The 23,402-nt window shown below is 38.8% G+C and overlaps 1 protein-coding gene across 1 annotated transcript in view; it reads right to left on the bottom strand.

Moving 5' to 3' along the window:
• nfatc1 (nuclear factor of activated T cells 1) overlaps positions 1-20,556 on the bottom strand; it is a 37,992-nt gene extending 17,436 nt beyond the window's left edge. Inside the window, exons 1-6 of the mRNA XM_043218126.1 lie at positions 20,046-20,556; positions 16,852-17,884; positions 16,611-16,770; positions 12,126-12,328; positions 10,574-10,746; positions 9,084-9,224 (exon numbers count right to left, since the gene is read on the bottom strand). Of these exons, the coding sequence (XP_043074061.1) occupies positions 9,084-9,224; positions 10,574-10,746; positions 12,126-12,328; positions 16,611-16,770; positions 16,852-17,884; positions 20,046-20,064 (1,729 nt within the window). The 5' untranslated portion in view covers positions 20,065-20,556. The remainder of the gene's footprint in view (positions 1-9,083; positions 9,225-10,573; positions 10,747-12,125; positions 12,329-16,610; positions 16,771-16,851; positions 17,885-20,045) is intronic.
• Between the last annotated feature and the right edge of the window lie 2,846 nt (positions 20,557-23,402).

Raw genomic sequence — 23,402 nt, 5'->3', positions numbered from 1 at the left:
GCTATAGGGGGACCAGTCGCTTACATCAGCCCCTTGTGGAATCTCGCAACTCATGACAAATAGTGTCTGAAGGGTCCAATAAAAGGCCTGGTAAACTCTGCTTCAGATAATGAGCAGCGGCTGTTTGGCTAAAGAGCGTGCGGCTCGCTTACGCGTCACAGACTCTCATCTGTCCTTTCTCTCGATCGCCAATCTCTGGCTTATTTTCTCCTTATTATAAAAAGTTTTATTTAACTATTTTCAGCCTCCAATTTCTCAGCGCAAACAGGCTTTCCCACACAAACGTTCGGGAACAAAAGACATATTAAGGTTTTGTTTGCTATTTTTAGTTAAGACATCACTGAAAAGACGTTTTTACTCAGGCCGTAAAAGCACGGAGAAAACCGCAGGGTAGTTTGGTCACAGCAGAGACCCGCTAGGGCAAACCACAGACACACACATGAAAATATAAAGCATCATTGTGTCTAAGACAGAATAGAAGAAAAGCAAGCAAGCAGAAGAAAGGAAATTCTTCTAATTGTATTTAAAACAATAGACAACGCATCTTTTTAAACTTTCCATTGGCTCGTCTGCTGTCATAATTTTACATAATTGCATATTGCTATCATACATTTCACATTGATGATGCTCCTGGGTTTAAAACAGAATGCGGTGGAAAAGACTGTATTGGTTTTCCGTGATCATTTTCTATGACAAATATGCTCCAGTGGACCCTGAAGACCGTATTCCTAGACATTGAGTGCTTTATTTATACCGCGGAGAAAGATCAAATGTATTGTTCTCACCTCTTTGAAATATTTATATGAGGTCCCAAGCTTCAAGTCAGACAAACTGCTGGTCAAATTTCAAGACAAATGACTTGTCAAGTTTTTATGAAGTTACTCAACAGCATATGCGGTGAATAGATCAGAACAGCATCAGATTTAGAGGCGTGCTAACAATAGTGGAGTAACGTCTGATTGCGATGAATCTGGCATCGGGGGTCATTTTCCATTAGAGCTTCTCAAACTGTTCCAGACATATTATTCAGTTTTTAAAGATGGAATGCTGAGACTATTTTGATTGCATTTTAAAGGAAAGCTTAGACAGTGGGGTCTAGATTTCGTGGGCAGACAGTGAGGGCATCCCTGGCTAGTCGCGCTGCGGTCTGTGATGTGGTGGAACGGTCTGTCATTACTGCTGGAAGGTAATGTGATGCTAGAGGGAACCTCCATTCCCACTGTCTCCTTCTCTCTCTTTTGTTCCTGCTCTTTTTCAGATCAGTTCCACGAAGTACGCAGAGTCAGCAGCCAAATACATTATACCTAAATATGATTTTACTCTTTATTTAACTACATATGTATATAACTACATATACATTACACTTCAAAAGCTTCAAAAGCTTGGAGTGAGTGGAGTCAGTCTTTATTTAGCACCAAATTGAAAAAAAAAAAAAAAGTGTATACATAATGATATAAGATTTTATCGAATAAATGCTGTTTGGTTGAAAGTTCTATTCATTAAATAATCTTAAAAAAATCTTGCCATAATAGAAAAATAATAAAAATCTTTCTTGAGCACCAAATATTAAAATAAGTATCATGTGGCACTGAAGATTGAAATAATGGCTCTTAAAAAAAACTGAATTACTTTAAAATATAAAATATTAATTTGTAATAATATTTCAAAATATTACAGATTTAACTGTATTTGGATCAAACAAATTTAGTCTTAATGAGCAAAACAGATTTCTTTTTCTAAAAAACAAAAAACTTACCAAGCCCAGACTTTCAGCAGCATAAATACCATTGTTGACATGCAAAATTTAGACTAAACTACATGAACATCAATTTGCACATTGTTGGGAATGTTGGGAAGGACCGATTAACAGATGAAATACTGTATTGAACTGATGAATCATCTTAAATTCCAATCTAAGTGATAAGGCAGCATGACATGGCCTTCACAAAGAAGACAATCCCAGAATGCACTACAAACAAGCTCAGTAAAAAAATGCAATTTTTACTTAATAACGAACCCATTATTATTGATTAGTCATTGCTGCTCTAATTGTAAATAACTCTTTCGCAATCTTCAGTCATTTTGTTCCCCAGCCTTTCTCTCTCCTCATGTCTGCAAAGGTTAAATCTTTTCTCTGAGCCTTCCCTCCAGTGGGACGTCCTTAAGTGCTAGTGCAGGACTGTGGAGCCTGTGGTCATAAGAGCCTTCTTCTCTGCTCAGATTGAGCCATGTGAGTGGAATACCTGCCCGCTCTCCGCACTGGAGAACTCATGAGGACACAATGTACTTCTTCTTGACAAGGTGCTCAAAAAACCCTCTTGTCTAAGACTTAGCCTCTAACCACGTCATATCATGATCAGAGAGAAGCATTGAAGTCCATTACCAGTAAATATTCTGAGCTATTTTTCTAAGGTCAACCTGACATATGACACATACCAAATTTTAACTAGATTTTACATGTGGTTACATGGGTGCTTGCCAGAGTCTTACAATGCAATTGCTGGACAGAGAGGTGGTTTATATGAGATTTGCTATAGGGTGGTTGATTACTAGTTCAAATTAAAAAAATGCCCAAAAAATGGTCCCTTCATATGGCTTTTGTTCACAAACTTTGGTGAAAAAATTTGGATTGTTTAGAAAGCCACCACTTCCGCAACAAATTGCACATCAAAGTCTAAAGGGACAATACATCCAAAAATGAAATTCTGTTATAGTTTACATCATGAATAAGTCAAAGTTATGATAAAGATCACGTAAAACAACACTGGACCCCAATGACTTTGGATAAAAAAAAATTTCAAAATAGCATATTTTATGTTAAGAAAAGTCATGTAGGGTTGGAACGAAATATTAACAAGCAAAGAATGGGTTTTGGGTGAACTATTCCTTTAAGAAGTAGGTACTCACTATTAGTGATAGCTAGTGATGCTTGTCTCAGCAAATACTGCTCAAAAACAAACTTCAAAAGCAGAAAACCGTTTCTGGATCAGCTTGTACTTGCCAAACTCCTCCTAAGCCCAGTTCAGAATCAAAAGCCCTGTTGTGTTGTTGATTAGGGTGGGCCACAAAGAAAGAAATCTTAGTGCCCCGGGCGGTCGGGGTAGTAGGCACTCAGGGAGCTGGGTGGTGGTGGTGGTGGTGCGCGTCCAAAAGCCTCCCTCAGACTGTTGTACTGTAAACACACACAGATGCGGCAATGCAGACCTGCTCGCCACAGCGTAGTGAATAGACTCCCTTGTCCTCCCTGAGCTACAGCAGAGAGCGTCTCCCCCTCCTCCTCTGGGCAAAAGGGATCAGCGTATGGCACGAGAGAGAAAGGGGAGCTCAGGCTGGGATGACCCTAATTGCAGATGCTCAAGCGAGCCAGTTTTCCAGAACGTGCTAATGAACAGCAGCTGTGGAGTCTTCGGGCGAGGAGCGCTGCTCTTCTATGCCACGTTAAAATGCTACAATGTGCTCGAAAAAATATCCTTTTCATTGCGTTTAAATGAAAAACAATAAAAGACGCCAAATTCTGCCAGGCCATTGTTGTGGATGGTCTGTTTATGAATGTCTAATATTATTTTTTGTTGCTCCTTAATGAGGAGACAATGCAGGGATTCCCTGAGGCTTGTGGCCATGATTGGTTTGTTTGTGAGAGTGCGCCATTGTTGCCGAGGGTTGTTGAGGACAAGCCAAACCTCAGGGCTCCTTCACACGGAGGTTATTGTTCTGAAGTGTGAAAAGGCGGACTCCCGAATGAGATTTTCATTCAAGAAGCTTCTCTAGAACAAACTCATCTCACGCAGAAGACCCATAGAAACGACTCGCAACTTACAACATTATTAGTGGTGCTCGTTAAGGCGAGGATCACTATTACTATTGCTAATAGGGAAGGTTAGGGATTTGAACAACCCTTTAGATTATTGCCAGGTGGGTGATAAAATGAAAAATCTAAACACACACAAAAAAGACAAAATCAAAAAAGAAAAAAAAAACCCTTAGACTCAAACTGAAGAAGAGCCAATCAAACTATTTCACAAAAATGACAGAATTCTTTTAAAACTGCTGTGTTTGTTATGCTTTTTGGCTGTGATGATTTAAATTACATAAATTCGAAATGAAGCGGCTAAAAAGATTGTGTCACTGAATCATTGCTTCAACTGTTTTATTCAAAATCACTGTTTTTTTTAACAAAAAAAGATCATTGGTTCAGTGAGGGAGTTTTACTCGGTGGCAGCTCCAAACAATTTAATGAATTAACAAATTGCTAACTCACAAATTTTTGTGATTGTCTCAGAATCAATTAATAAGAGTAATTTGTTCGCAAACTGGACAAGACTCTAACTGCTGTTGCTGTGGTTTTGAAGCACTGGAGCTCCCACCTCAAAATATATTTGACAAAGCTGCATATAAACAAACACACAAATATTTACAAGTGGATTTTCAATGACTGTCGCAATTTTAATTTTTTGTTGCAATTTTGATCATCAGCGATACCAGGTACAAACTCTGATAATTAACCAATACTGGGGGTTGAGGCATTTAAAGTGTGTAATCAAACTACTGTCTGCCTGTTCACCATACGTTTAGGCGCAAATTTGGTTGAAAAGGTATTTATGGACAAAAGTGGAGACCAATGTTCACCTGTGCTGTCGGGAACCACCCATGACCGCAGACAGATCTAAGTCAACTAACAGTTCTAATGAAGACTGACTCATACACACACAGGTCTGTACCTGGATACCTTAAATCTAAAGGGTAAGAATAAGATGCTCCAGGTCAAAGCATGGTGCTACAGCATTATCATATGCACTCACAGACCAATGCACAAAGTGGGGAAAAAGAATTTTAAGTGGTTTTGCAGCTGGGCAGGCAGTGAAGTCCAGTGAGTCCAGATGTAAAAACGTTCCTCTCTCATGAGGGAGTTTCTTTGTGTCTGCCTCTTTCTTTCGCTCTTTTTTTTTTGCCCTCTATTTTTCCTTCTGTTAGGAATCCCCACTGTTCCGTAGCACACCCACACACACATATTAACTGTAACACATCTGGCCCAAGCACTCACACACAAACACATATACCTTTTCCAGTCAATGGAAAAAATTTCAATTCGAACAGGAACCACTATAGATCACAGGCCTGGCCAGCGTCAAGTAAAGATAACAAAAACAAGTTCTGTTGTTACGGATTTGCATACAAAGTCAACAAGCTGCTCTACCACTGACACTGTGAGTTTTCCAACAATATTAACCTGATATGCATCTCAGGATGCCAACTTAAAGAAACTTAAAGTTGAGAAGTTCTTCTTTCTCCCTCTTCCTCTTTGTCCACGTCTACAAAGAAAGAAAAGGAGATGTCTTATCTTTAGTCATCAGCATGTGCCAAAATCTTTCTTTGAGGTGTCTGACTATGCTGTGATATCTAGACCAGACAGTGAACTCAGATTAGTAACATACACACATTAATCACAGATGACTCTGATGTGGATTGCTCAGATAATTTTAGCAGATACATTTATACAAAGCATCTATCTATCCATCTATCCATGTATCCATTCATCTGCTTATCTATCCATATGCCTGTTTGACCATACATCCATAGTATAGCCATCCATTCGTCCATCCACCCTTCAAAGTCCATCCATTCATCTGTATTATCTATCCATCTAACCGTCTATAGTATTCATACAGCCATCCAACCATTTAGCATCCATCCATCTATAGTTTTCTTCCACATATCCAGCCATCTATAGTATCGATCCATCCATTTATAGGATCCACCCATCCATCTATTATCCAGGCATCTACAGTAATCATCCACCCATCCATCCCTCTATAGCATACATCCATCCACCCACAATCATCTATTATCCAGTCATCTATAATATCCATCAACCCATCAATCTATTTAAAGCATCCAGCTATCCATCCATGCACAAATTTACAGTATGCTTCCATTCATCTATATATATAGTATCATTCATCAATCCATCTACAGTATCCATCCATTAAATAATCTAGTATCTATCCATCCAACCATCTATATAATAATATTATATCCATTAATTTGCCCTAGAATAGAATAGAATAGAATATAATTGACAATAATTCAATTTAAACATTTAGCTTTCAATCACCAATCAGTTTAAATGATTTCCCTACACTTTTTTCTTTCCCTCAGTCTCAGTATTTTTCCTCACCATTTGAATATTAGTTACTGTCTATGATTTTCCATTTAAGACACGCTCCAAGTACAGATGGGAAAAGAGTGCATGAAGTCACGTTGCAGCTGAGAGGAAGCAATGGTCAGAAAGAAGGAGAGAGAGAAACAGAGGGATTCCCTGTGTGTGAGTCACGTTGTGGGAGCCCCCTCTTTACTCATAACAAAAACAACCCATTCCTTCGAGATTAAACCCGCAGAGAAGGACTACACAGAACTGCAGACCTCAGATTTATTTCAACACCTTTTCATTAACAGCTATGGTGTTGATTAATCTAGCAAAAACATTCATCTAACATTTATCTAAAGTAACAGTTCACCCAAAAACTACATTTCTGTCATGTTTACTCACCCTCATGTTGTTCCAAATCTTTCTTTCTTCCATAGAACACGAAGCCACATCTAAATGTTGGTCTGGTGCAGTTGTACAGATTCTGTGTAAGTGTTTGGATCATTTCATTTTAAATACTCACACACTTGCCTTTTATGCAGTGCGCATTTTCTCAAAAGACCTTTTGTGTCTCATGCAAGAAAAAGCTTAGAACATGCTTGAACAACATGAGATGAACAAATACTGATATCCCTAAAACTATTTTATTTAATAAAACTACTTTCAGTAATTGATGACACCAAAAATCCGCATAGAGGTTGAACTGCTTTGTTCCCTTCCTAAAAACAGAGTGTTTCCCAGTTTTAAAGGAGCCAAAGTTTTATAGATGATGGTAAATGCAAATGCAGGGGAATAAGTTATAAGGCAATGAAGCAGGAGCATGTGACCGAGCTCATGAAAAATGATAGTGGAAAAGATTTGTCTTTAGAAAACTGGACAGAGAGAGAACGAGAGCGAGAGGGCTGTTGATGCCAATGGTGGGCTGGCTCTGGGGTGTTTCCACGTGAGGAGTGCCCAAGAATCCACAGCGGATGCCAGACACGGGGAAACCCTTCTCAAAAACAAGAGCACACACCCTTCTGTCGGCAAGCACACACATGCCCTCTCTCTATCTCTCTTTCTCTATCTCTCCTTTTCACAAGCACCCACGCACATATGTGCACAAACCAAAAATGTAATGTGGGTTAGACAGCATGTTAGTGATGCTGCAATTAAAACAAATGCTCATTCATCAGTCAGTCCACAACAACATCTTTTAAAATCCTTTTAAAACTAAATGTAAATAAGATCACATAAAATGTAAAAAAAAAAGTCATAAATAAAAACTATAATTTAGATAGACGGAGAGAGAGATAAAGAAAGCTGCCTACTATATTAAAGAGAGGATCGATATCATTCTACATCTTCAGTGCATTTCAGCAGCTTCATTTCCCAGAGTTCCCTTCTTCACAGGTAAAACAATGAGGCCATTTCCTTCAGGATTTGTGCTACGGATCGCTAAATATCCAGCGTGTTTACATTACTCGGCCTTGGCCTTGTCTGCACCTCCTGCCTTTTTTTCATTTTTTTATTTTTGACAAACTCATCAAGGAAATGACTGTTTGTAAATCTCGGGTATCAACAGTCAAGGGCTACTGCTTCTATTTTCCATATGGAAAAAGAGAGAGAGAGACCTGAATAAAGACAGACAAAAAAATCAAAACAAACGCCCAGACACAAGGGACAGCCCAGACTGCACTCTCTCTCTATTTGGGCTCCATTCCTGGGCAGCACAGGCAATGGAAAGTTCTGGAAATGTAAATCTGTTGGGTTAAAAATACAGCGCATTAATGTGCTCCACATGTGGCACTCTGGCATTGGGAGGGATATTTTGACGGCAGAGAGGGGAAGGAGGGATGGAGGGAGTGGTAGGAGGGTTTTCTAGAGGATAGTGTACACACATATTCGCACTACTGAAGAGCGGAGTTTAAGAACAAAGCAGGACTTTTCCACACATACTGTGAAGCTTCTAGGGGACCGTCACAGTATAAATGCTCTAATGAGTAAACGCTGATGCTCATGACAATAACAGACAGATAAGCCACGGCACCGAGCCCAGGGAGGATAATATTCATACTGGATCCCTTTACTTCCATCGGCCTATGGACAGAAAGCTGCAGCGTGATTTCTGCAGCACCAGTGGCATCAAAAATATATGTTTACCTGCATGTCAATATGACCATAAACCACCCAAAATGATTAACTTGAAATCTCAAGAGGATTTATAACTATAATCTGATTATAAATAATTCAAAATGTAATATAATCTGATTACATAATAGTTCATAATTGTTCGTCCAAAAAAAGGAAATGATTTGGGAAATTGGGAAGTTCTGAAGCAGTGTTTGCCTCAATCCCAGTATTCTCACTATCTGTCCTATACGGTATGCTAGGTTAGGAGCCATCCCAAATCATAGTGCATTAAAAACAGCGTGCCAAATGTGTCCAGATGGCACCCACACATGCTTTTTGGCCTAATATTGTCCAGATCCTTTGCAAGAGGATTGGTTTGCGATTGTTCTCTGATGCACTATTGAAACATAATATTCTAAATCTGGTTTTGTTCGTGGGATGACAATCAGGGAAATTAATCACGGTCAAAAGTGATTTGTTAAACGGAACTAAATGTACTATTGGCAAATGAAAGCATAATCAATAAGCCAAATTATTTAATTAACATGCTAGGGTTGGGAGACGTTCTTTGCGATTGACGCAGAGATTCCTTGTGGGCTTAATTATAAGCCAATACTCCTGTACAGGTTTACATCACGCTTAAAACTATGTTATTAACCATCGTCAGCATTACGTATATCCTTGTACTTAGGGGAAGTATGCAAATTGGGATTCAGTCTTTTTCCCTAAAGGATTATCTTCAGAAACCTCCCAAAAGAGAGGCAATTTCAAAACAATTCCTCTTGCACACACACACACACATGCGCGCGCGGCTCCGTGTTCCCACCTTGTGCTCGCTCCACAAACACCACCTTGGAGTCGTGCTGGAAGTTGTGCCCGCTGAGAAGCATCTGTTCCCCCCCTGAGGCGGCACAGCTTTCCATGCTCTGTTTATCCACGAGGGGCAGCTCCTGTGCTGAACGCTGGGCTGCAAGGAGGACAAAGAGACAGAGAGAAAGTGAGGAAAGAGATAAAAAATGTGCAGAACCATCTGTATACATCCATATCTATACATTCTGCTGTACAACTGTAGGGCAAGGCGTTGAATCTCAGTTCAACTACATTGTCCTTTAAAAAAAAAAAAAGATAAAATGTAACATTTGAAAGAAAATATACACTCAAATATATACATATATACTGTACATATTGCATATATACATAATGTATATTGTATATTTAGTATGTATATATAAATACAAACACACGCATGCATATTTTTAATAAACATATGTTATGTTTACATATTAAATATGTTCTAATATTTTATATTATATAAAAATATAAGTATATAAATACATATACATGTAAATATTTTCGAAATAGATACTGCATATGTGTGTATTTACATATACTATATATATAATAATAATATACACATACAACGTATATTATGTAAACAATTAAATTTTGGGTGCGATTAATCATTTGATATTTTCAGTGTCATAGAAATCATTTTAATATCACAATTAAAATTGGCAGTGCTGATTAATGTCTTTGTAAAACATTTTTGACTTTTTACAGGCTTGTTCGATAAATGTAAATACAAGAAAAACGCTAACAATGTAAAGTGTTTACTGTCACTGTTTTTTATTATTAATTTATGGTGTATTAATCTTACCGACCCAAACATTAGAATTTTTTGTATACGTATGGTGGGTAGAGTTACATTTACTTGAGGAAATTTTTCCGGGTAACTAGTACTTTCAGAGTATATTTAAAAACAGGTACTTTTACTATAACCCAAGTACATTTTTTGGTGAAAAAATGGTACTTTTACTTTGTTACTGTGGGTGATGCTACTCTTGTTACTTCATCTTAATGCAATACAAAAATGTTTGCATTTGTTCCAAACGTGCCGTCTACTTTTCTCTGGGCAAGGAATGATGCCCATTTGAATGATTCATTCTGTTCAAAGGCTTGATCCAGTGAACTGGTTCGCAAATCAGTTTGCATGATTCGTTCAGTTCCGTGCTGCACACTCCGAATCTGATGCAGTTCTCACTAGTTGTAACAAAAGTTTAAGAACAACGAGGCTTGATCTATAGTCAAATCTGCAATTATCAGAGCAAAAAACTGTGTGTATATAAAGTGAAGTCTGTCTTTGATTTATTGTTTCAGTCCATCTAATTACTTTCCTGTCAGTAGAGCATAATGCTACCAAGGTCAGGAAATGATGTGAACTGCTAAAAAGTATACACTGAATGCAATGTTAGTCACGCTGAATTTAAAAAAGGCCAATAAAAAAAGGACTTAGTGAGATTTAGTGACATGACTCACAGCACTCAATGGGGTTAGATGCCACCTGTAAGGACACCATCCTGCCATTGGGTTGGTTGATGTGGACACGGAAGACCATCCTCACACGGGTGTTCTTCCGTCCGATGTCCGTCTCGCCTTTCCGGAGCTCGATGTCTGAGTTACGCAGCTTCAGTATTCCAGCGCAGTCGATTCTGTAGCACAGAAAGAACGTTAATGTTTTAGGAACAGACTCAACAAATCCTTTCAAAAAAATACAAAAATGCGCTGTAAATATCGTTAGACAGCTGTTTAATAAACATCTTCTCGGAACAGAGTAAACGTTTAATTTATTGCCTGAATATTTTGGTACCATTTCTGCCAAAATTACGCCTGGCCCTCATTCTGCGCTGCACAAATAAATGCCCTTTCTCTCTCTCCTTTTTCCAATTTCTGCTTCTGACATGGCAGAGGTGTTGCGACAAAAATTTAAATGAAAAGTTTACTTTCTTCATTAAATGTTAAAATCCTTCAAGCCAATGCGAATAAACAGTTGTTTAAAGTCAAAGTTTTGCATTAAAGAAACATTTAGGGCCCTTTATTTAAGTTCCGCATGATTGAACTGATCCTTAAAGCTTACTTTTAGGCAAAAACAGGAAATCTGAACAAAAAAATGGAGAAACAACCTGAATATGACGTTTCCATGTGTTTGAAGTGACTACAGGCACTTTGTGTTCTGGTCGTCATCCAGATTTCAAATGAAAATGAAATTTATTTAAAAGATGTAAATTAGATGTAATATAAAAATAAAAAGCTCTCATAAAAAATAAATAAATAAATAAATGTAATAAATTGAATTATATAAGCCTACCAAATTATTAATTATACAGCTACTATAATAGAGCAAGGTTATAGTCATCATTCCTTTTCCAAAACAACTGCCAGCGTTTCAGCCTTCCAAACCAAACTCCACATACAAAGTAAAAAAAAAAAAAAAAACAGCATTTTCTCTCCAATCAAAATGTGAAATGAAATACTAAAGAGTTTAAATTGGATAAAACACACACTGACATAGGGACAAAACGTTTTTTTGGCTTTACTACAGAAACGTGACAACGCGGGAACGTTCCCCAGAAAGCTCTGAAACAAGATCCAGAGGGGTGTGTGGTTTTTTTTGTATAAGTTAAGTGTTACATCCATTACAGAGCGGGAAGAAAATGCTGAGCTAGTAAGACCGCTACCGCCAGGCTTGCAGAACAGACCCCAGCGCGCCATTATAGGCTCCACGCGACCAGAGGCCTCCTGTAACACGAGCCCTGGAGCTCATACGAGGGAAACCCACGGCGTTGGGACTCCTCGCACACACAAAAAAAAACAAGCTCCTGCTTAGCAACTGGCTTCACAACAGGAGGATCGGCGGTAAAACGGAGGGGTGTCTAAAGAATCAATGTTGTTTATTGCAGGAAACATGCACAGGATGCATGTGGATATACATAATTATGAGGTACAAACATTTCCCCCCACTGGGCTTGGATGTTTTTCTGCGGTTTTTCCTGTTACTTAGTGTCTTTCTGAGATGTGCACGCATACTCACATGGCCCTCATGTTGCTCTCGGGCAGCAGAGGAATCTCGAGAACTTTGGTGTTGGACTGCAAGACCTCGTGGCTTGGTGTGGACACGGTCTTCCCGGTAATACGGTGGACCTGGTAGAAGGCATGAGGCCGGAGAAGACGGTCGTCTGCTGTCCCGATGAACAGCTGTAGGGTCAGAGGCTCACTCTCCATGTAGCCATGAAGCTGAAAGATACAGATATGAGTTAATTGGAATAGCCTTTTTCGACAAGAACAAGACAATCAGGAGACAATAGTATTTTCGGAACACTGAGAATTCAAAGTAGGTGCTGAATGAATAGAAGCCAAACGATCAACAAAATATACTGTTGCTAATCAAAAACTAAATTTTTTTTTAAATGAAGCTACATTTTGCCAGTTGATTGGTTAATAAATCTGAAATCTGATTGGACCAAAAGCCTGTTTGTCATATATGTACACTAACTAATACACTTATTCATCCTCAATCCTCAAAAAAAAAAAAAATTTGACATTGGTAACAATAATAAATGTTTCTTGAGAAGCAAATCAGCATATTAAAATGATTTCTGAATGATATTTCAACACAAAATTTTAAAGTGATGGTGAAATTACTCTAAAATTCAGCTTTGCCATCATTGAAACATTTCTAATTATATTTAATAGTGCTGCCAAATGATTAATCACATCCTAAATAAAAGTTTGTATACATTTTATATGTACATGTACAGTGTATATTTCTTATGTATATATAAATATATATGTGTGTGTGTGTATATATATAATATTTTTCTTATATACATGCACAAGTTTATATTTGTATATACATAAGAAATATACATAGTATACACATATTATTGTGTGCATATATAAAATATATACATATTTTTCTTAAACATCTACATGTGTTTGTTTTTATATAAACAATAAATATACAGAGTACACACACATATATTATTTATGATTTTAGATATGATTAATCGTGGTTAATTGTTTGACAACTCTAATATTCAAATTAAAAAGTCACAATATTTACTGTATTTTGAATAAATAAATTCACGAAGTATAAGACGTTAAAAATCGCACCAGCCCCAAACGTCTGATTGGTAGTGTATATTAATTATCAAATATATACTGTAAACACGAAGATACTGTTTGTGGAAGCTTTAAAACTAGTTACCCGAGGAATGGTGATGAAGTCCTAAAAAATACAAAGAAAGGAGATTTTAAATCTGAAATTGTTGACGTAAGTAAGAAGTAAGTTTGAATTTAAAGACTTATTTTCGAAATTCAAGCACAGTTTGTCAAAGCGACGTAACACACAGCTGATGTATGGAGATCCTCAAGGAGGGTGGTCAGCATCTGTGGTGAAAGTCCTGGACCAGTCTGTATATTTATTTTAGTAGATATGTTTGAGCCTGGCATTTGTGTTTATTCAGGCAGTAGGGAGTGCACAGGCCAGAAAGACAGAGGCCAGAGAGATCGCACTCGCAGATCCCTCCCCTCACTTTATTACATTATCACCCACTAGAGGAATGCCAAGACTCTTTCCGTCCATGGCACGGAGTTCAGAGCGGTGTGTCCGCACCTCCGAGTGCTGTGGGTCAGTTCTCACCCTCTCAAGCTCTCAACCTCCGTGGCACATCTGTGGCAGATGAGGAAAACAGCTTGAGAGAAAAAAAAGTAGATCTACAACACGGCCTCCTTTGAAGAGTTACTGGACAGATTCAGTGAGCAAATTCTTACTGGAAGAGGTTACGTCTCAAGTGATATTGAGCAAGACCAACTGTTCTTCTCATTGGGCTCATTCACTAACATATGCATATGCATGTATTAAAACAAACAAGAAATATAATTTGACACATTTTATTTCTGAAATGGAGATCAAATTAGAATTAAATTCTTAGTGCAATACTGGAAAAAAAATTCTATTTAATTAAAAAATGTTTGAATATGCAGTTGTTAGTAAATGAGACCCATTACGATGATAAAGTCCTAAGAGTACTCAACCAAGCGAAAACTCTACTAGCAGTACTCAATTTAAAAGTAATAAAGATCATCCCAGTCACGGCCGATGAGATAAAACCAGTCTGAATATTATAAATGTGGAAGCACTGCTCGTACAAACCAAACCTATATTTAGGGATTTCGTCACTTCTTCCAGTTACGGCGGTGATTTTTGTTGACAGAGCTGTTCTTTGAGAAGTTAGCTTCCCGAGAGACTTAAGCGCAGACGTGGAAGCACATAGCTGTGGTGCGGCAGGCTTACTTCAGAGGCTACACACTCACGTCTACCATCAGTCCGATGGCGCATGCGGTCAAACTGCATCCAGGATACAAAAAAACGAAAAGAAACCACCAGGAACCCGAGCAGGGGGAGAGAGAAAAAGAGAGACGGGGCTCTAGCAGCCTGGGTACAGAAATCCTGACCACCAAAAACCACCAAACCCCAAGTGGAGAGACATATGGGGGGAGGGGGGGGGTGGTCCCAGACCAACTCAGAGGCTGTAGTGACTCATGTAGTTATGGGAATACATAAAGTAGGTGGTTAAAATACTGAAAATACAGCTAATTTATTAAGATCAGAGTGCAAATTACAGTAGACATTTGGTTTGTGAAACTAGAAGTATAATTGAAATGCTTCGATACCACCCAAAAATGACTGCCAATGTGCTTTTAACAACTCCGCTGAAGGTCACAAAATAACTTGCATATTGACTGCGATCCTCAGAGGAGGACATCAGTGGTGACAGAGCATGAAGGGAGGTGCCGTGCACTAAAAGAAGAACATGTGCAGCTGAGAGCGCTCTCTAATCTGATGGTTTACAGAATGGGACAAGCTTGTTTGAGGCTCCTTCGAGCACTCCCCTTTTACTTGCCTGCCAAAACTGTGTGCAGCGGAGACTGGACGCCTCCACACGATGCTGTTGCACATGATGTCAGTGCAGCACAAGAACCTTCAGCTAAACAAAAGGCAGTCTGTGCAGTAGGCCGGAAACGGCAATGAATTCGAAAAAAATAAAACAGGAGGGTGAGAGGAGCTTGTTTTTTCAGACGGGAGTCGCACTGAGCCACGTGTTCACAATCATTAGCACCTCATTATTCTGAATCCAAGTACCAAGCAGCCACAGATGTACTCCAAAACGTTGAGTTCACCTTTAACGGCGATTTTAGTAAATAAAGCGGCCGTGGAGACTGCGGTTAGCATACCCTAAGAGTCACGGCCAACCACAGCCATTTTTTTAGATAAAACCACGACTTCTGTCTTTTGGAATTCTGTTATCCATTAAGGAGCATCTGCAACCAACTGGTGCAGTGAATACCCATGATTCAGTTAAGACAGCAGATGAGGTGTGTGATTCACCGGTGTCTGTTGAGAGGAACTGACTGACACCACGACACTGTGGTCTTGAGAAATATCAGAAGTACTTCTCTCATGTATTCTTAACTCGGACATGGCAATAAACCAAACAATGTGAGCATTTAAATCAGTGTGTGACTATGACTTGAGAGAAAACAAATGTAAGGAAGTTCCTGTACGTCAACAACAACAAAAAACAATGAGAGTGAATATATAACACTATGGTATATCATGGAGAGGAAGTTGACTAAAAACGGTTAAAAACAAGACATTTTTTGAACATTTATATATACACTACTAATAATAAGTTTAGGGTGAGTAAGATTTGAGCTTTGATGATAATAAATCAGCATATTAGAATTATTTCTGAAGGATCATGTGACACTGAATGGTGGTTGAAAATTCAGCTTTACCATCACAGGAATAAATTACATTTTATAATATATATATATATAATATATACATGTATTATAAATATTATAAATATATTATAATAGAGTTATTTTAAATTGTAATAATATTTCTAAATATTTATGTTATTACTGTGTTTTTGACCAAATAAATTCAGCCTTGGTAAGCATCAGAGATTTTCGAAAAACAATCTAACCAAGAAAACCCTAATGACGCAAACATTTTCAGCAAACTTTTGAGCTGTATATTAAGCAATGAAATGATGATCCTAGACAACTTTTATGGCAGTCTAACTAACTATTTTCTGCATTATCCTAGTAAAAACTGACCCTACAGCTTTGTACGGTTACATTGTTGGTAGTACATTTTTACAAATCTTAACTGGAAAAAACACCATTATTAAAAGCCCACACTGACAGTGGTGAATTACTATTTTAAGACTTAATGGGACAGTGCAACAAAAAATTTACAATTATTTAATGCCCTCATATCTTACAAAATGTGTTTATTCTGTGGAACGCAAAAACGATATTTAAAAAAATGTCTGAATATTTATTTGCCCATGCAATAAAAGTCATTGCCGTCTATTGTTGTTTTGGATTTTATTGACTTTCATATTATGAACAGTCATTCAGGTTTGGAAGAACTTCATGGTTTAAAAAAAATATGAATTAATTTTTAAGTTAACAATTTTTCTGAAAGAATGTTAACTTATACCTGGACCACTGGATGCCCTCCCGCTAGTGCTTTTACAGCCCCTCTGCTGCCTTCAGTCTCGTAGTGAGCACGGTGATGAGACTTGGGTTGGACATCAATCTGCAGGCTGTACGGCCCTGAACTGGAAGGCAGCTGCCAATCGAGAGCAGGCAGCGATGGACTTCGAGAATAAGAGAGAACTTTGGTTAGCACAGATAAATGACTGCTTGGAATACGAAATAAATTCTTGTATGCTACCAACCTGATGTAAGGCTTAGGCTTGGACCAATATGGGTGTTGGGGCACATCCAAGAAGCCACTGCAGTAGGTCTCTTTTTTGAAGGGCAGACGTGCTGAGGAGAAGTCCTCCTGGCAAAGCTCCAGGGATCCTGTCTCCTCTCCACCTGGTTCTACTTTCAGGTTCATCGAGGCGCTGTGCTCCAGACTGGTCTTGCGGGACTTCAAAGGGATCCCCTTCCCAAGATCTGTTAATCCATCTGTGGTGAGGGCATTAATGGCGGCGACAATGGCGGAGTTGGTGTATTGGTTGGTGTTGGGCAACCAGGTGTCCTCCGTCACGCTGAGACGGGGTGAAGTTTGTGGTGATGGCCCCGGGGACTGATTCGGAGAGTACGGATGGTACTTGTGCGACTGGCCACCGTTGAAGCTGTACTTCCGTTTACCGCCACAAGGAGAATTCGGCCGCGAGCCTCGGGTGCCCACCCAGCTGTCATCAGTGATACTGGTTCGGGGAGAACCAGACGGAGAATGGCGTGGAGAAGCACCGAGGGTGCAGGACTGCAGAGATGAGGAACCTTTCGGGGAGACGCAGGGAGACTGCCAGGGCGAGTTCTGCGGCGAGTTGTCGTAGTTGTACGAAAAGCCTGATTCGTACGATGACGCGTCCGAATGGCAGCTACGGGAAGACACGCTGCTTGCCGGGCTGAGGCATGTGGGGTCACGATAACCGTCGACGCTTGGTAAAGTTAATGTCACTATGGAATTGACTCGCTTGGCCACGGGAACGCTGTTCTCCTCCACCTCATCCTCTGGGAACTGCCCGTAAGCTGTTATCTCAATGCGTGGACTCTCCAGCGTGGGAGCGCCGTTGGACCGGGTCCCGGATGTTTGGAAGTAACCCACTGAGCTCATGTCATTTTGAGGGGAGAACGAGGACGGCTGACTGATGGATATCGACAAAGCGGCGCTGGTCTGGAGATTGTGGTACTGGGAGGGTGGGCAGGGGTTGCTCAGAGGTAATGAGATGCTGGAGTTTTGGCCGTAACCGTATGCATCTGTAAGGTGCAATGACATTTTCATGAGGTTCTGCAACTAAAAATAAGCTATTGAGATCAAAGAAAATAGATGCAAAAGATATTTCTTGTGCACACAGAGAAGCTTTTACAATCATCCACGTTTAATAAACTTTCTTTTTTAAGATCTGCCATTTGGTATATAAGGGTATTAACAAATGACACTCTATTCTTTATAAGTAATAACTGTGAGCCAAAAACGTTAGTGGTAAAAAGCCACAACCTCTGCAGAGGAAGCAAGGTGAGTGATACACAAATACCAGGCCAAAAATAACAAAGCGTTAAAAATATCTTACTGAAGACAAAACCAGACGGAAAACCAATACTCATAAGCCATCTCTGTTGAAAAACAGGGGCGATCATTTGCGTCTATGCAATGTATAGGCCTACACAAAATGCCTTGGACATTTTTTTTTTTTTTTTTTTATATATATATATTTCCAAAACATAATGGTTAGAGCTTCCTGGAGATGATTCATTTAGCACTAAAGCATTTTAAAACTTGTAGCTAATCTAAAGTCGTTTGGAACATAAAAGAAACTGTAGTAAAACATGATCAAAGAGTTTGTTTATGCAGCTACATATTTAACAGAAATATATTCTTTTAATGAGTATTTGGGGGAGAAAAAGGGGGTTGAGCTGAGTGAGTCACTGTAGTCAGTCAGTCCAACCTGGTGGAAATATATGTAACGTAAGTTAGCCCAAACTGGCGCAGTCACTACTGGCTCTGCTTGCAATAAAATTTGCAACGATTTTTCGCTACTTTAGAGGACGATTAAAAACACGGATACTTGAAAATGTGACCACAGTGCAACAAAGCACCCTGGATACTGATAGCATGCTAATGTATCCCTAATGTATGTATCGTTTTGAATCAAGTTAACAACTACATATTAGATTTTTGTAAGCAAGCCGTAAGTATACACTGTGTGATTCTGATAGCTTAAAAAAATAAATAAAAGTACTAAATTACTGATTACTAAAAGTATATTAACAACCCCCGCTGAAATAAAACACCTTAAATTAGCTTAAACAGGTTTGCTGGTCTCTCAGCATGATTACACTGGTCTGCTGGTTGGATTTAAAAGGCTTTTGGGCGCTTTTCAGCAGGTCAAGTTAGGAGACCAGCTAAGGAGACCATCTTAAACCAGGAAAGACCAGGAAAACATCTTAAGGCCGGTTTAAGTTACTTTTCTCAGTAGAAAACACAAGAACTTGTTTTGTTTTAGCAGAGCTCTTATTATGAACTATAATCTAAGTTATCTTGTGAAACGCACAGTTGCTGCAAAGAAAGGGATGCAAAAAGCCACAATCTAAATAACGTCCCTGCTTATTCATCTTCGTCACGCCCACCGCTCCCTACTGCAGTCTCTTAAACTGAGAAAAACCCATTCAGCCCGCTGATTAAATAAGAAATAACTTTAATTCCACTAGGCAAGAAATAAAAAAAAAGGTATGAATAAACATTAACATTAAGCAGCAGAGCAGGGCAAGCTGTAACACCACCGGTAACCAATCAAAATTTAGCTACTCAATATCACATGGGGAGGGTTCTAACACAGCTTACCAAAATCCTATTTCTAATGCATGAACAAAGATAACATTAACTTATTTATTTGGCTATAAACATACTTATTTGGATTAGCGTGCTGATCAGATATCCTTATATCCTTTACTTTAAAAAAAGGTGGCTTAGTAAATTCTAGAAGATAAATTAAAATGTCCATTTCTATAAAAGGCACCCACCCATCCAGTTGTTAGCGGGGTAACTTACAAAAGCAGTCTTTGTACCTGACTTCAGTTTGCACGGTTTATGAACAAGCTGCTGATTTATAAAAAAATATGTGCGGCAGACAAATATGGCAACTTTATGTCAAAGTTTGAGACACATGGTACGCACTGAGTTAAAGAAGTTTAAACCAAACGTGTCGCAACACTCCCCGGTCTCCCTTGGTAACAGATATAAGTGCGTGCAGGATAGCAGTTATTTATTTATCATCACAACAGGTAAATTCATAAGCAAACATGCGCGAATCTGCATTTATAGGCTCGATCATGCTTAAATGAAAATAATAATACAGAAGCGCATCAGCGGGAAACGTGACGGCGCGATTGGATGCATTTAATCGTTTTAATACGTTACCTTCCTCTGCGGATTTCATGCTTGCGAAGTGTAGAGTGAACTCACAGCAAGTTCAACGCACTTTCCCAAAACGCACGACAGCGTCCGACGAGCGTTTTATTTCCCAATGTAAAGACGAGTCCTGATATCTTTGATAAAGTGTTCACTTCTACCGCATTAGTGGTGTATTCCAGTCACGAGAGAACTGTACAAACGGTTTGAAAGCTCAGAAGATTCAATAAACACAACACTTAAAAGCGCATGCAATAGCAACGCAAAAAAAAATGGATGGATATTATTTTAATACAGTTTGTCTAACTCGTTATATTTTCTATTCTGGACTTGCATGTTAGTTTCCAGGGGTTCTGGTGACGCACTGCTTTGCGATGGAAAGGTCTCTGTATCTATATAAAGCCGGGAAACACCTCCGTGAAGCCCCGCCTCTCAAAGGAGTGACGCAGGCACCACGTCTCAAGCTCGAAAGCAGATGAAGAGAGGGATTCTCTCCTCTCAACATTTCCAGATGTGGAGCCGTTGAAACCCGAGGCAAATGAGCCGGCGTGTGCGCATGCGCGTCTGCTAGAAAAGGGAAGTCAACTCGTTTGTGCGAATCGGTTCTTTTGAACAGTTTGTATTAAGGAACCGATTCAAATAGCTATTCGGCAGTAGTCTTACTCCCCTGACATCCCGGCATAGTATGGGCCTATTCATTCTCTAAAAAGTTCCAACAGGGTCATATATAAGCAAATATATTGCCGTTTACAATGTGTATTTTATACAGTTATTTAAGATGACGTATTGCAATTTCATATATCCCAGTTGCAGCCATGATTCAGTGAATAAAACAAAGCCTAATTTGATATAAAAATGCATTTAATAAATAAGGCTAAAATCGTTTTAATTTTTTTACTTTTTTTCAAAATGTTTTGAAATTAAACTTACTTTTCGTTTTTGGCAAGTTTGGTTCTTGGCTCTCATTTCAATGAGTACTTTGGAATCGAATACTGACCTGAATCACTGCGAGTCAGACAAGCTCCTTTCCAAGTGATTCAGTTAAATTAACCGCTTTCACCCATTCAGTTTGATATACAATAATTTATTCAGTCCGATTCTTGATCAGAACTTTAGGACCAAGCCTATTAAAAATAACGATTCACTTGCAATCAATAAACAGCCAAGTGTTCGTATTTGCTGCTACTGGAAACAAAATGTGGCTGTTTTGAAAAACAAAGGGAGTTTAAAAAGCCATTATCATGTTAATAATTTCTATTGTCCCAACAATAGACACAAATAAAGTGTCTGTGAGACTCGTCACGTAGCAACTGCAGTGCGTTGATAGTGATTTAATAAACAGACTAATAGCTTTGGTTGTTTTTTTAGGACATCACAGTGCATGGAAATGGGATCTGAAAATCACAAGATGATGTTGGCAGCCTGGGCAACTATGATTTCGGTTTTGACAACTTTCCAGTGGGGCGCGATTCGCTGCGTCATCGGGAATCATCTAGGACTTTCTTGAAGCCAAGAAATGTTGGCAAATGTTTGCATTAGTGCTGGATTCTCATACTGCACCGCACAACATTATTTGTACTTACTATTGCATCTTAATTATCACCCCATTGTTAATAGTGACATGTTCTATAATAACAGTGATGCATATTTGCTTTTTTTATATATATATATATATATATATATATATATATATATATATATATATATATATATATTACTATGTGAAAGGCTCAAAATGCAATTCACCCGTCTCGTGCCGATAACCCTAAACGTAATACAAGTCCGCATTTTCGATCTCTGCACAAAACATTGTATATGCATACGGTTCTCCTCCTATTAGACAAATAAATGTCTTTTTTAATGTGCCTTTTGCAAGCTCTAAAGACACGGTCATGTTTTACAGTAGCTGCGCAGTGTTTGCCCTCACTAAGAATTCATCCAGGTCGAGTAACAAAAGTGAGCCAAATAGCCTTCACCCCACACGCACAGGATGATATATAATTGCATCAGGAATTAGTGCATTTATGAAACACTAGCTGTTTCTTTCATCATGGGAACATGGTAATTGTGCCATTACCCTCTCTTACAGTCCTCTCTCTCCTGCTGTTCTGTGGGTCAAATGTATTTGTTTGACCTCATGGAAAGCTCTCACCTACTGGTTAGGGGCCCTAAGTGGGCTTGAGGGGATGTGGGCAGGGCCTCCCTATCCTCCCCAGCAATGTGAAAGCGAGCTGCGTGCCGCAGTAAACACAGCTTCCAGGGCTGAAGGTAATAAATAGCGCTAACCGTGCTGATTGACGTGTGCCTCGTTCTACGTCAGCTGGCCTGTAGTTTTTCCACTCTGTCTGCCCGTTGTTGAGGGGCAGGGGTTTTTAAGCACCAGCCGGACAGTTCCGGATATTTTGTTCGTCTCAGCTTGGCAGTACAGCATATGCCAAAAACCTGGTGTATTTTGTAGTCCCTACAAAGACCTTTTGTTGCCTGTTACTAGATTTAGATCTAAAGGGACATCAGGGATGACTGTACTGCACATAATTCCTCTTATTACATGGTTACTTACCAAATAAACAAATACATCAACGTGAAATAACAATTTATATTTTGAACTCATTTTAAAATGTTACACTGGAAAAAAAAATGGTTTGGGATTTACGTTAAAACAACTTTCCTTTTAACTGCAAGGAGCTTTCACAAATAATTATAAAGAAACGGCAAGCAGCGCTTTGAATTAAATATAATTTTTTGAAGCAGTATTGTTTTTGGAAAAATGTCCAATAATCTTTATGTTACTGTAAATTATCTTAAAGCATCTACTAAGGAAGAAATGTATGTTATGGAAAAAAACAGCAAACTCAATAAGACAAACATTGCAACAATATCACTGTAATAAATTGCATAATAAAGTCCTCTGAGGTCATATGGATGGTCAGTCTCTGCCAAGACACAAGACTGTAGTGACTTTGACAAGACTTGTTATTATAGGATTGAATGAGTGTGCGCAATAACGTCCAACTATGGTTTTGGACACAGCTACAAATGGCTATTCCATCAAATAGTGCATTATATAGGGACTGATTTTGGACTCAAGACGCCTTCAGCCACATATGAAATGAAAACCCATAGGAGCATAGTTTAGACTTCATGGGTTAAGTCAAGATGGATCAGATCACACCAAACTGACTGAGGTTAAGAAAAAAAAAAGTTTTAATGAAAAATTGCAATATGTAAAGAAGAAATTAAAAAATAAAAAGCACAATTTACAATGACAAAAGCTTGCAATACCTATATTTTTATTTAGTGAGAGAAACTAACCCGTTTCCTTTCTACATCTCACAATTCTGACTTTTCTAATGAAATTCTTCTCAG

The sequence above is a fragment of the Puntigrus tetrazona genome, chromosome 19 (genome assembly GCF_018831695.1).
Source record: "Puntigrus tetrazona isolate hp1 chromosome 19, ASM1883169v1, whole genome shotgun sequence".
In the NCBI taxonomy this organism is placed as follows: domain Eukaryota; kingdom Metazoa; phylum Chordata; class Actinopteri; order Cypriniformes; family Cyprinidae; genus Puntigrus; species Puntigrus tetrazona.
This window is presented reverse-complemented; position numbering and strand designations above follow the sequence as displayed.